The sequence below is a fragment of the Sinohyriopsis cumingii genome, chromosome 15 (genome assembly GCF_028554795.1).
Source record: "Sinohyriopsis cumingii isolate HCF-2022 chromosome 15, ASM2855479v2, whole genome shotgun sequence".
NCBI classification, from domain to species: Eukaryota; Metazoa; Mollusca; class Bivalvia; order Unionida; family Unionidae; genus Sinohyriopsis; species Sinohyriopsis cumingii.
Genome location: NC_142975.1, coordinates 7676547 through 7692496, shown reverse-complemented (window position 1 = coordinate 7692496; position 15950 = coordinate 7676547). Strand labels below are relative to the sequence as shown.

At 33.0% G+C, this 15950-nt stretch overlaps 1 protein-coding gene across 1 annotated transcript in view; it reads left to right on the top strand.

The window, feature by feature from the left end:
• The window catches only part of LOC149781223 (uncharacterized), an 83248-nt gene extending 71748 nt beyond the window's left edge, over nucleotides 1-11500 (top strand). Inside the window, exon 12 of the mRNA XM_089935309.1 lies at nucleotides 4036-11500. Within this exon, the coding sequence (XP_089791435.1) occupies nucleotides 4036-4789 (754 nt within the window). The 3' untranslated portion in view covers nucleotides 4790-11500. The remainder of the gene's footprint in view (nucleotides 1-4035) is intronic.
• Nucleotides 11501-15950: the final 4450 nt, after the last annotated feature.

Sequence of the window (15950 nt, the reverse complement as noted above, 5' to 3'; positions counted from 1 at the left end):
TAACTGATAGACATTATAAATCTAGTTATTGCTACAGCTCCATAACTGACAGACATTATAAATCTAGTTATTGCTAGATCACCATAATTGATAGATATAATCAATGTAGTTATTGCTACATCTCCATAATTGATAGATATAATCAATCTAGTTATTGCTAGATCTCCATAATTGATAGATATAATCAATGTAGTTATTGCTACATTTCCATAATTGATAGATATAATCAATCTAGTTATTGCTACAGCTCCATAACTGATAGATGTAATCAATGTAGTTAATGGTACATTTCCATAACTGATAGACATAATAAATCTAGTTATTGCTACAGCTCCATAACTGATAAACACAATAAATCTAGTTATTGCTACATCTCCATAATTGATGGATGTAATTAATGTAGTTAATGCTACAGCTCCATAATTGATAGATGTAATCAATGTAGTTATTGCTACATTTCCATGATTGATAGACATAATAAATATAGTTATTTCTACAGCTCCATAATTGATGGATGTAATTAATGTAGTTAATGCTACAGCTCTTTAATTGATAGATGTAATCAATGTAGTTAATGCCACAGCTCCATAATTGATGGATGTAATTAATGTAGTTAATGCTACATCTCCATAACTTATAGACATAATCAATCTAGTTAATGCTACATCTCCATAACTGATAGACATAATCAATCTAGTTATTGCTACAGCTCCATAATTGATAGACATAATGTAGTTAATGCTACAGCTCCATAATTGATAAATGTAATCAATCTAGTTAATGCTACAGCTCCATAATTGATAGACATAATGTAGTTAATGCTACAGCTCCATAATTGATAGATATAATTAATGTAGTTAATGCTACAGCTCCATAATTGATAGATATAATCAATGTAGTTATTGCTACATTTCCATAATTGATAGACATAATAAATATAGTTATTGCTACAGCTCCATAATTGATGGATGTAATTAATGTAGTTAATGCTACATCTCCATAACTGATAGACATAATCAATCTAGTTATTGCTACATCTCCATAACTGATAGACATTATAAATCTAGTTATTGCTACAGCTCCATAATTGATAGATATAATCAATGTAGTTATTGCTACAGCTCCATAACTGATAGACATAATAAATCTAGTTATTGCTACAGCTCCATAACTGATAGACATAATAAATCTAGTTATTTCTACAGCTCCATAACTGATAAACATTATAAATCTAGTTATTGCTACAGTTCCATAATTGATGGATGTAATTAATGTAGTTAATGATACAGCTCCATAATTGATAGATGTAATCAATGTAGTTAATGGTACATTTCCATAACTGATAGACATAATCAATCTAGTTATTGCTACAGCTCCATAACTGATAGACATAATAAATCTAGTTATTGCTACAGCTCCATAGCTGATAAACACAATAAATCTAGTTATTGCTACATCTCCATAATTGATGGATGTAATTAATGTAGTTAATGCTACAGCTCCATAATTGATAGATGTAATCAATGTAGTTATTGCTACATTTCCATAATTGATAGACATAATAAATATAGTTATTGCTACAGCTCCATAATTGATGGATGTAATTAATGTAGTTAATGCTACAGCTCCATAATTGATGAATGTAATTAATGTAGTTATTGCTACAGCTCCATAACTGATAGACATTATAAATCTAGTTATTGCTACAGCTCCATAACTGATAGACATTATAAATCTAGTTATTGCTACATCTCCATAATTGATAGATATAATCAATGTAGTTATTGCTACATCTTCATAATTGATATAATCAATGTAGTTATTGCTACATCTCCATAATTGATAGATATAATCAATCTAGTTATTGCTACATCTCCATAACTGATAGATATAATCAGTGTAGTTATTGTTACATCTCCATACATTATCGACATAATAACATGGGTTTCTCACATGATCATCCATCCTTGTGATATATATATGACAAATGTGAAATATTATGTTCACACAACGTTCAAAAAACAGATATGAATACATTTTGCTCATACAACAGATACAAAATCAATATGTTTACATAATGGATATGAAATTATTCTGTTCATATGACAGACACAAAAAATTTCTGCTTTCACAACAGATATGAAATTATTTTGTTCACAACATGAAATTGTTCTGTTTGCAAAGCAGATACAGAATTGTGAGATGATGCTGTTAATTGATAAAACCGACATGAAAATATAAAATTTTGCTGGTCACACTACAGACTAGTAAATGCCTGTTGCATTTCTGTAGGACAGAAAGTCAAAAAATTACCCAAAGATGTCAGCCCTTGTCATCTGACAGAGAATGCAGTGTTATTAATGACAAAGCTGAAATATGACTGTTGACCCATCATCTAACATATGTTGTGATAATTCAACACAAACAAGTTGTAATGCTATATGCATCATATAAATGAAATCATAATTGACTTAAAATCTCAACGAATTTTAGTTTATCCATGCTTTAAAATCAATAACCAATCTATATTTATCCATGCTTTAAAATTAATAACCAATCATAATTTATCCATACTTTAAAATCAATAACCAATCTCTATTTATCCATGCTTTAAAATCAATAACCAATCTCTATTTATCCATGCTTTAAAATCAATAACCAATCTATATTTATCCATACTTTAAAATCAATAACCGATCTCTATTTATCCATACTTTAAAATCAATAACCAATCTTAGTTTATCCATGCTTTAAAATCAATAACCAATCTTAGCTTATCCATGCTTTAAAATCAATAACCAATTTTAGTTTATCCATGCTTTAAAATCAATAACCAATCTTAGTTTATCCATGCTTTAAAATCAATAACCAGTCTTAGTTTATCCATGCTTTAAAATCAATAACCAAGCTTAGTTTATCCATACTTTAAAATCAATAACCAATCTTAGTTTATCCATGCTTTAAAATCAATAACCAATCTTAGTTTATCCATGCTTTAAAATCAATAACCAATCATAGTTTATTCCTGTTTTAAAAACAATAACCAGTCTTAGTTTATTCCTGTTTTGAAAAAAATTAATCAATCTTTGTTTATTTCTGTATTTAAAACAATACCCAATCTTAGCACAGTCCTGCTTTAAAAGCAATAACTGGATTAATCAGTTCCTCAACTTGTTGAGATCATAAGTCAGACACATTATTTGCGAAACCTCTTGAACAGGAAATAAAAAGATACCTTATATGGCTATTCTTTGTGACCCTTGAACCCATGAACCTAAACTTTGCCTGCCTTTAAAGGCAAATTTTGAATATGGAATGACCCTGGCTGTAATGAAAAGGGATGTAACTCATATCTCTTCCCAAAGATGAATTTTTTCTTTAGAGATAGCTTGAAATTACAGGCAAATAGATGAAAACATCTAACTATGCCTGTCACACTGGCACAAAATTCCATTTCTGCTGCAGTAACACAGTTACATTTCCCACCACCCAGCAAACAAGTTGCTTTGACCCTCTATGAAATAAAAAATAAGGGGTAAATTCAGAACTTAATGTAAATTTTCTGGAAGAGTTTTGAAACTGAATATTACCAGCAATGGCTGCTGATCAACTATCCTTACTCACTCATAACTACAGCAGTGCAGTCTAGCTTGCCCTGTCACTACCTAAATCATCTACAACCAACCACAATGCATATCCCCTGCCCAGCTGTCATTTGACCAATATTTACCATGCAGTAACTAAAATGGGCATCAAAAATGTAATTGTTCATACAGCTTAGAATTTTTAATTGTTGAATATTTTGTCACTACAGACAATTTAATAAATGTTGCATATTTTGTCACCACAGACAATTTAATTAATGTTGCATATTTTGTCACCACAGACAATTTAATAAATGTTGCATATTTTGTCACCACAGACAATTTAATAAATGTTGCATATTTTGTCACCACAGACAATTTAATAAATGTTGCATATTTTGTCACCACAGACAATTTAATAAATGTTGCATATTTTGTCATTGTGTTTCAGGCAGAAGAAGAGCATGAAAGTCAGCTTGGAGAGAGATGGTCAAACCAAGGAAGTAGATGAAAGGAATCTCTTCCATGGCACAGACTCCCTGGACACTGTGCAAGGAATCTGCACCAACAATTTTGACTTTCGTGTTTGTGGTAAAAATGGCACTTTCTTTGGGAAGGGGGCTTATTTTGCTCAAGATGCTAGGTACAGTCACAGATTTACAAATTGTTACAGCAATACAGCAGAAAGGTATATGTTCTTGGCCAAGGTCTTGGTAGGGGAGTATACTGTTGGTTTTCCCAGCTATACACGGCCCCCCCAAAAACCAGGAGGTACAGCACACCAGTTGTTTGATTCCTGTGTCAACAGTGTTGACAACCCTTCCGTGTTTGTTGTCTTTGATTTGAAACAATGCTATCCTGAATATCTCATCTGCTACAAAAGGCTGGAAGAGTTTCCCTTTGAGGATGACATCTTAGTTCCACCAACCCAAACTTACACTCCATTTTGGTTTCCCCAGGTTCAGATTTCACCTCTGCAGGGTCAACCTACTCAAGCAGCATCAAGCATCCATACAAGTCCCTCATCAGCAGGGAATAATACTGCCTTTGCTATGCCTGGTCCTTTTTCTGGATCATTATTTCACTCTCCTCCTCAGCCCCCTCAAAGTTCATCTAATATGTCTAGCAGCCAAAGAGTATACCAGAAACAAGATCAAGGAGTCAGAGATCTCCCTACTAAACAAGAAGGTTGTAGCATACAGTAAAAACATGGTGGCCATCTTGTTTCTTTTTTTATAAGTTGTTGACTGAGTATTGAAAATGTTTCTATGTAACATAACTGTTGTTTTTTGATGAAATTGTATTTGTCTCAATATCAACAATTTATGGATACAAATATTGATTTGAATACTGTTAGATTTTGGTGTTAAAATAACCTAGCATTTTGTAATTACAGTATGTAAAATATAAATATAGTTCCAGATGTTTATAAAATTTGATTTGTTCTATGCAAGCCACTAAACATAGAATGCATTTTTTAATTCTGTAAGTATTCATGTACTTTCTTTTTATCAGAATTAAGATTACATTAAATAATCTCCAGTTCTGGTGCATTTATAATTCTAAATAATACGATAAATTATGTTAAGTCTAACTCAATATGACATTTGTCTCTAAGAACTGACCTAAAATTTATCAATACTGTTTTCACAAAATGACATCCAAAAAAGGAATGAAGCAGAGTCTCTTCAGCTTCCTTATAAAAAGTACATAGAGAATTATGAGGTGGACTTTGCATTGAAAATTCTGAAGTCATATAGCTTTAATTATAGTAGAGAGGAAAGGAAATGCATGGACCCTCAATCTTTTTGCAAGTAATTCTGATTCCATTTAGTTTCCATTAATTTGTATATGAAGTCTTTTTTTATTGTATATAATGTATAAAATAATTTTGCAATTTTGTCCTGCTTACTGAGAATATTTATATTTTTGTGTCATGATGATTCTAATTTCATAGTATTTCCAATAGCGTTTTTCCAAGTTTCAGGTATTGCATCAAGAATTTCATAGAATTTTACAAAGTAACATTGATATTAAATATTTGTATGCAACTCCAATGCTAGGAACATGCAATTATTATATATATATATATATATAATTTGTATTGTTTGTTGGCTTTTCTCAGTGATTATATGTTTATATGTATTTTGTAATTGATTTTTATCCAAAATCAAGTCAGTGATCTACCTGACATTTATTTTGTAAACAATACAACACATAGCCAATATTTCTTTATAATTGTGGATTAAATATTCAAATCATTATTATTGGAGGTAAACTTCTTTATTTGTATATGAGTGTTGGACATTAATCTTTCACTTGAAAACTTTGAATGTTTTAGAAAGGAAACTAACCTACATTCTGACTATTATTTTGTCTTAGCTTTATATATTAATGTTCTTTACTTCAAAATATCTCATTCTTACTTTATCATTCAAAGCAGAATCAGTTTTATTGGTGTATTCAGTTTTTAATTTAGGTGGATTTATTTATTTAAATTATTTACTGGATTAGAAAGTGCTTATCAACACTTATTGTACTAAATCATATTTTGGAATTATTGTGAATTCATTCAACGATATTTTTGAGTATATTATTGTGTTACTTCAAGACTTAGCACATCACCACATTACAGGTCATTGACATATTAGCATATTTGAGACTACAGGAACATCAGTACATACAACAATTGGAATTTGTTTGAAACATCATTGGAATTCATTTGGAACTCTATACATTTGGACTTGTCATACAACTTTTAGGACTAGATATAGGAAGTATGATTAAACAGTGAATGAGTATAGCCAAGGCTTAAAAGGGACAAAAACCCTGACCTGCATGATTTTATTGTAAATAGAAGGATATTTATTTGTTTGTGTATATAATCTATCCCAACTATTTTTTTCTTTGCATGTATTGTATTTGCACAAACATTTCATACAAAATATTGTCCTGTATTCCGAGATCAAATGGAAAGAATCTGCCCGAATTTGTTAGCTCCCATCCATACAAACAGGATGTGACGTCATTCGAGACGATTAACTTATCAGAGTTGTATTCAATTTATGCAGTGAAGTGTCAAGTAGAAACAAGATGGTTCAGTGTGCAGCTCTAAATTGCATGAATAATAGCAGTTCTGGAACAATTCTCAATTATTTTACTCTTTTCTTTTTCTCCATCTATGAAAAGTATGAAATTATCTACCAGATGAAATAACATTAAAGAAATGTTTACACTTTTTTATTCAATATTTCCAACATCAATTTATTATGCACGTTTGATTTTGTATGTAAATGAGTATGCATTTTTCTTCCACACTTACGTTCAAGACTGTTTTCCACTCGTTGTATAATAAACCCCTCCTTCCCATTCTGCATTCAGCTTGTTTGTGTAATGTCAATAATAGAAAAATAAATCACTTGTAATTGGAAGTCTGTGTGTTTATATAAACTCGTTAGATTTCTTATAACTACACACAACGGAACACCTCAAACTCGGACCAGACTGATTTGGTACTAATCGCTGACTGATTCGGCCCATATATCTGGCTGGTTCTCCAAACGTCCAAGCTGATTCGGACCATGTGAAATGTTATTCAGTTTAGTCCAGGATTTAAATGTGAGATTTAAATTTGTTTTTAAAGATGATCATCTCATTATGTCCCAAGTATATTGAACAGTTCAAATATGCATTTAAAGTAACAAAATCTCGTTAATACACGTGATCATGGTATTGTTATAGATAATAAAATAACATAATCCTGTTTATTGTGCATCGGCAATTTAGTAGTGAAATATTTTTTAAACTTCTCGTTCAACTTTAAACAGTTTGTTTTATTGATAAATAATACAATTATGAACACTGACTAAAATGAAGAAATAAACTAAATGATGGGCGTAGTACATGATATCTTTCAGAAACCAATCGAATTCTGTGCATTAGTCATGATGTTGAACTCAATAGTGACCAGATTTCCTGAGTAGGTGTCAGTAATGCTTTTTATCCAGTTCAAGTATCATTCGTCAATGGTTAGCAAATCTCAATGAAAAATCAGATTAAACTGTTCAGTTAGAGACATGATACTATAAGCCTTTGGATTATTGATGGCAAAAATTCAGCCGATTTCGGGTTAAAGAGGTCAATGCCATAAAGTCATCTCACGATGACTTTAGTTATTAGGTTGGAGCCCTTTCATGTATAAAACTGCAGAAATCACATCATGCTTACACCCACTCTATTTTTCCAATTAAAATACATTTAATGATTTGAAGATCAGAGCAAAAGGGATAGACACCACTTCATTAAGTACAGAAGAGGAGTTGATCAAATGGAAAAGTTGAAAAGTTGCACATTTTATAGACTTAATAAGTTATTAAGTTGAAGAAAAACAACAATAAGTAAAGCCTTAACAACCACGTGGTGACATCTCAGAATTACTATATATGATCCTTGGAGCAACTTATCCAGGTGCAGTGGGGCGACTTCTCCGAACACCTGGGATGAGTTCTCCCAGGGCGAGTTCTCCATAATTCATTATCAACAACGTCAGTTTGCACACAGTGTCTCAATTTCTTCATAGCAAGTAAGAATAAAAGGTACAAATTGTCAAAAATTGAACCTTATACATATAGCAATTTATATATGAAGTATGCGCGAATTTCAGTTTTGCATGTTGTACCCCTTCAAGATTTAATTACTGTGATTTTTCCAACCATGGACAGCTTTCTAAAAGACCCATTAGCAAGTAATTTCTTTAACTGATTCAGTTTTCTTGGTATAATATACTACAGTAGTATTGATTCTGTTCAAATCAAATTTAATTCTAAGAAGTGATTCCAAGTAATATGTTTGGCTGTTTTTAATTCTTAACCACAGCCTATTTTTGTTCCAAGCCATATGGCCTGGGTTTTGTCAGAGCTCACTGCCAATCGAGAGTGACAGGAGAAGCTAGTTAGAATGTTTAAATCAATGTGGCCAGAAGTGTCATCAGCTGATGTGATTTGTGATTTTGATTTTTAACGTAGCTTTAACAATTTTTCAGTCATATTGCTACGATGTCTGCAATGTGGCAGTTTATAGTGATGTCTAGCACAGGGGCATCATGCCGCAGACATGTAGCACGATGTCCCACCCAGTCACATTATCCTGACACCAGGTTGACCAGTCCTAACACTAACCTCTTAATGCTGAGCGCCAAGCGAGGCAGCTGTTAGTACCATTTTTTAAATCTCTGGTATGACTCGGCCGGGGATCGAACCCACGACCTCCCGCATCCGAGGCGGACGCTCTAACCACTAGGCCACCGGAGCGGTCATCAGCTAATAAGAGTTGAACCATCAGCATACTGACTTATTACATAATTAGAGTTATTAATATTTATAACATTTATAAGAGTTGAACCATCAGCATACTGACTTATTACATATTTAGAGTTATTAATATTTATAACATTTATGGCTAATTGTTTGTTAGAGCAGCAATTAATAACAAGAGTTATTTCAATATATATATATATATATATATATATATATATATATATATATATATATATATATATATATATATATATATATATATATATATATAGGAAAGGGGGGAGCACCCTGTCTGTCCCCATGCTGTATAGGGACAAACTGAGAGCAGTGTCTATTATTTAGCACACAGCTACCTTGCATTGTTCTATTGAATTGTTTTCCCCATTTTCCCACATTGATTTCTGGCTCTATCATATAAACTTTTTCTTGTTTCCAGAAAGGTGACCTCTGATGACCAATAATGCTGTTTTTGTTATGCTTACTGTTTGGGGGGTTGAGGTTGCTTTTTGCTTGTTTCACTTGAAATATATAATTTATTTCATTTTTGTTTTGAAAATCGTCCCATTCAAGTGCATGTAACTCACAAGTTTTTGCAGCCTCCTCCTTTTCATTCCCTCCCATTGTTTGCATGTATTTATTTGTATGATTTTCAATAAACTGTTGTCTTCTGTTACAGATTTTAAGTGGAATAATGTTGTATATTTTATTCTTGCTGCCAACTAGTACATGTAATAATTTTAACTAGTGCATTTAACAATAATAATAATAATAATGACTTTATTTAAAGAAGAAACTCATTTGGTCAACTGACCAATCTTCAACGGGCCTTCTACAATGACATTTGTAGATGGATTTAGACAGTCATTTGCCACATGCCCAGACTGTCCACATCTGGGACATGGTATGTGGTAAAATTATCCTATGTACCAGAAACTTCATTAGGTATAATAAAAGTCATACAGGTCAAGTAGGCATTTGACACTGATTATTTCACTAATGGGTTTCTTTTTAGAATTTGATTCTACATAAACTAAAATGACAATTGTTCAGTTTATTGGATCCAAATACATCCAAATTCCCTTGGAATGTCATTATTTACATGCCTCAATAAGTACATATCACAAAATCAATGTAGACATTTTTGGATATCAACCTAAAGGTGTGATCCAGTATAATCTAGATTAAATGTCATGTGCTGTGATGTCACACTGAAAGCTATGCTTGTTGATGAATTCATTCTACCCTATATGGTGACAATTAGACTCAATGTGCTCTTTTTTGACCCAGATTTGTACCAGCTACCATCATAAAACTCCACTGCAATTGATAATTTTTGTCTGGAACTTTTCTGATGACAGTTAAGGTGAAGAGCGTTCAACAATCAGGATTAAATACACTTTGGTTAAACAAAATTAATATTTAAAAACAACACAGTTTATGTGTAATTTAAGATGAGGCAATATGCATATTGACCTGTGTGATTTTTTACTACAGAACAATGTTAACATTGTGGCTTCCATATCCACCATATTGAAAAGGAATTTTGATGAAAGTTGGTATTAGCAAGTTTAATTACATACTTTACCACAATTTTATCGGAGTGGTTTCTCCTTGCAATTATGTGTTTCCACAGCAACCAGACATGTGACTTAGAAATGTATATCTATTGTCTGCATTGAGTTGAGGATGGCATCCTTAGTAATGGTGTGGCTTCCATAGTAGCAAGGTGGAAAATCTAAAACTGATAATCAACTCTGATCAAGCAAAAAGACCAGAATGTTGTAAATAATAAATATTTGAATGACTTTCTCTCTAAACCAGCCTCAACATATTATATTTTGTACTGGCATAAATACCTGTCACATTTATACCAAAAAGATGCCAGTACACCATTTAACTCTGCTGAAGTTAGGTCTGTTCCAGTAAAACATATATCCCCCACTCCCGTGGTGCAGGTGGGCACTTTAAAAATCAATAAACCAACAACAGATGCATTTGAAAAATACGATCCACTGTCTGATGTGTTTTAATTTAAAAATGTTGCCTAATTAAAATTATGAGTTTACACAATTTCTGGCTAGTAGAGGTTGGTGAGTGGTAGAAGCAATTTTAATTTTTTGTGTTGGCAATTGAAGTGAATCCATTGACAGATGACTGGAGGTAACCTATATTAAATTTTTATATATCATAAACTCGCTGCATTTTTTAAATTTATATTCATTCTTTATAATCGATCATCATTTGTTCTTTTGTCTGTCAGCCATGTGCATTTCTGATACTCGAAAATCAAAATTTTCTTGGTGGTTTATTTTTTTGGTAAATGTTGTGATTCAGTCACTTAATAATTACTAATTTAATGTATATGAATATAGATTTTATCATGGATATTTCAGCTATAATAGAGAAAACATTAATTTGTATCATTTACTCAAGTGTCATTCCTTATGACTATGTATGTGTGCTTATTTCAGTGATCGCTATGTTTTGCTTAAATTTCCTTTTTCTTTGTACATTTAATGCAATACAAGACTTAACAATTATGCAAATCAAAATTTGTGATTTCTTTTTATGCTTTTTTAATAAATAAATTTGTAAAAAATATATTACTTGATTTGTCAGAAGAAGAAAAAAATGCCTTTGGAAGTAATGTCACTTTATTTCTGAATACTTTTACAATTTTCAATGCCTGATTGGACTTATTTGTTCCGTTGCACAACAAATACGAAATGAAAAGAAAAGAAATAGCGTGTCAAAATATTGTTACATTATTGTCTCTACTGATCAGTCTGATTATCGTCATCATCATCATCACAGTTATCTACCATTATCAGGCTGCACTAAATTATTTTATAGATTTTAATCCCAAACACTCTCCACTCAGTGCAAGGAAACTACCATGTTTTTGACAATTTTACATTTTTCCTTTTTTAATTAGAATTTTCTGTAACATACAACACTTTACCAATGCATCAGCTTCATTTTTTGTTGACTTCTTTTTTATAATTTCTTTGTACACTTCTGCCAGTTATGACTCTAACTTTCTTTCTTGAAAACCTAGCAGCGTATGCAAACATACATCGACTACTTTATATCCAGTACACTAAATGGTGTACATTTTAAAGTTCTCATTTATTTTCTTTCTCTCAGTTTTAAGTTGTTCCTTCCCTTTCACATGCTTAAGGTACACCTGCAATAAGATACATACCCCAAAATATAAAATCACCTAAATCCCACTGTGAGCTTGCTTTTTCCCTTGATTCTGTTGGCATCACTCTTTGAAACTTCATCCCATTGATTTGGTTTTTCCCATCCCTCCAAATATTCCTGTGGATGCCCATGAACACATCATGTTTTTTTCTTCAAGCCTCTTGCACGCTTGCAGATTATAGCAGTTTTACCCTTTCTATATCAGTTTACATTTTTTTTTGGGGGGGGGAGGGGTTATCCCTCATGTATTTACACAGTGCCATATATCATGGTTCTTGCAAACAGTATCTATTCCTGTCACTAATAATGTCCTTTGCTGTTTGTGACAATCAGGACCCCTATATTTCTTTTGCTTTGTGGATCTAAATATCCCTTCTTAATTCTATCAGTTTTTTTCTAACTCCCTTTTTTTGTCAAGTCATATATGTCAGATATTTCTATCGTTATCATTTTGTATTTACCATTACATTTCTCAAAAAGAAACCTTTATCTGCAGAAGACTCTTTTATGAACCTTTATCCTATAATGCCTATCTTCTCTCCGAAGGTCTCCAGTTTTTGTCAATAAGATAACATCTATGAGCTTTTTCTGTTTGACTCCTTTCATCATTTTCAAAGATTGTTTGTTCCAAAGTTTGTAGAAGTTCTGTAATACTGGCAACTGTACCTTTACAAACTCTTCATACACTTTTATTGTATTTACTCATAGATGATGATACCCAAAAGACATAACAAGTGATGTCTGAAACAAGAACTGTCAACATTGTTTGACAAATGCCCCTGAAGTGAGCTGTGACGTATATACTCACTTATAAGTCGAGTCCAATTGCAAACTGCACAAAGATCTGCATTTGCATAATGTGCCGGCAGAACTGGGTCTGTAAAGTTTGTTAGGAGTAATTAGTAGAACAAAATATAGACACTGATATGCAGGCGCATTATACTACGACAGATCATAATCTTTGTTGGCTTGGATAGATGGTAACATATCAAACTTGTGTTTTTTAAATAACCGACAAGAGACCTATGAGGACATGTGTCACTGTACTGTGTATATTGATATACAGTAGAACTTCAATTAACCAGCACCTGATTAACCGTCAGTCTGTGTTAACCATCAGGGCATTGTACGTCAAAATATTAAAGACCGGTACATGTACATATGCAGATATTATGATTTTTTGATGACCTGGTCTGTTGTACAATACTTTTAATGTACATATTCTATTATCCGTCTATTCTCATATCCGTCATGGTCTGGGTCCCGCACCCTGACGATTAATCAAAGTTCAACTGTACTAGCCAATTTGGCAAACATAATTTCAGAACATATACACCGTGCTATTGCGATAATAGTTTAAGAAAAGATTTTCAAACCTGTGCCTTATATAGGACTGTGGTATTTCTTATGCCATTAGGCAGGGCAACTTATGAACTTTGGGTCATGGGTGATGCAAACTTATTCCATTATCATGCCCAGATACTATATCCATAATATCAAAGCTGTAACCTTCATAGTTTCAGAGGGGAAGATATTTGCGATTGGAGTAACATTTATGCCTATATGAAATATTTGCCCCTTGGGTGGGGCCATTTAGCATGCTGCACACCCTATCTCCCTCGTGATAACGACAACTGCCCTCCAATGTCAGTCAAGGATATTTAACATCAACCTAAAGAAATAGCAATAATAAATTGGCATATACGATAAAAATAACCAAAACTCTTAGTAACACAACCATAACCATAACCCGACATATACGCCAATGATAAAATCTTGAAAGACAATACAGAGGGGGCGGGGAACGAAGAATCAGGGGATATTGGAAAAGCTGGATATCGTCCACTTAGGGACAGTCTTATGCCAGTGCACATACGGCGGACCCCATCTCCCTCGTGATAGCAACAATTGCTCTTCCCCCCCAATGTCAATCAACGATATTTGAAACAACCTAAAGAAGTAGCAATAGCAATGGGTCAACAAGATGGGCAATTCACAGGTAGCAGCATCACTTTAAAAAAATAATCTAACATTATTCATTGATAGAAACCAATAATTTAAATCATTTATCAAAGTAGCATCAGGACTCTACTTAAAACAATTTAATTTTTTTTTTTTAAAAAAACCTAAACAACTCACTTGCAAACAACCACCTTAATAACATGGCTTAAAATGCAACTTACCTAAAATGTACCCCAAAACAACACACTTTAGAGACTTTACAAAGGGAACACATGCAAATAATCAAGCACACAAGAAAGAAAACACCCCCTAAAAATAATAATAACAACGACTTCCCACTACACCACCCGCAGAAATACCTTCACCAACACTAAAACAGCCTTCTGTTCTAATTTTTATTGGCAGCATTGATATATACAGCTCATTAACCACACACAACTTGACCATATAAATTAGAAAGTATAAGTTGGCCTAATCCTCAGCCATCAGGCCCGGTCGCACAATGCGGCCAAGATTAGAGAAGGAAAACACACACACACACTAAAAACACATGATTTCACCCTAAAAAGAAACAGATTAATAAGATGACTAAGCCCAGTAATCAGCCCCCCCCCCCCCGAGAAAACGGCAGAACTAAATGGTAGCAGAATCCAAATACCCCCACCCCCATAATAACACACAAAATGTAAATTCCCCAGAGCATATATCAAAAATACATAAGACCACGGACCAATCGCTTCCACAAATAGTTAAGGGCACATTGTTATTTTTAAAATTACAAGACGACGATATGGGACTTGGATGAACAGGATGCAATTCATGTCGCTGCCTGCCTCCCTTTCCTCGTCCAGACAGTACAATTAATAAGTTTGACACGGCACACATAAAGGACACACGGTACTAATGATATGGAAAAATAGGAACCCGCCTGGAAATGGGTGGACCTAAAATAGAGTATATATGGGTTAGGCTGACCAGAATTGGTTAATAATGTAAGTTATGCTGTAGGAAAAAGAATCTTTTGAGAGCTTATCCTAGTTGTAAGTAAAAAAAAATATATTGTTTTATTGATGGAATTTCAGTCTTTTAACAGTCTTGAGTTCGGAACACTCATTAATAAAATTAGCACCTGACTCTTTGGTGCGGAATTGAAAGCACGTGTTTCAAACACATGCAGGTCCAGAAAATGCTACGGTTCATATCCTTTCCTCAATACAGAAGCTGACATCCAGGTTTCATCTATACTGTTAAATATAGGTTTGATCATGAGCACTCACAAATTTTAAGTTATTGAATTTTTATTATCATGGTGTTTGCATAAGTTTACTATGGGAACTGAATTGGTACCGTGAGTCCTAAACGCGAGGTTGTAGTGGCACCATACCTTCAACCCCGACCAATTAAAAATCACGTACTAGACGTGAACAAACAGTTGGCAAATGTCCGATGGACGCAAGCGACTCAAAACAATAGATTAGATTAGTAGCCCTAAAATGGATACGAGACAATAAAATAAGAGAATCTGTTATACTTAGTGACTCGCTAAGTGTTTTAAAATCCCTGGAAAACAACTAGAACAATAGGATCAACTATTTATCAGGATCAATGCTAATACTTAAAAGAGCTAGAACGCAATCTACAGATAGTGGAATTCACGTAGATTCCATCCCACATAGAAATCCTAATCCTACAATGTAAGACGTAGCACATGTTATTTTTGTTTTAGTGCTTGACGCACACAACATAAATATCAGCGTCGAGATATTAGATGTAGGGCGATCAGAAATCCCAGAGAACGAAAGAGCGGATAAAGTCACACTGAAAATGCAAGATCCAATTTTCAAGAACTTCTGCTACATTGTGAAAGAAATATACAGCATTA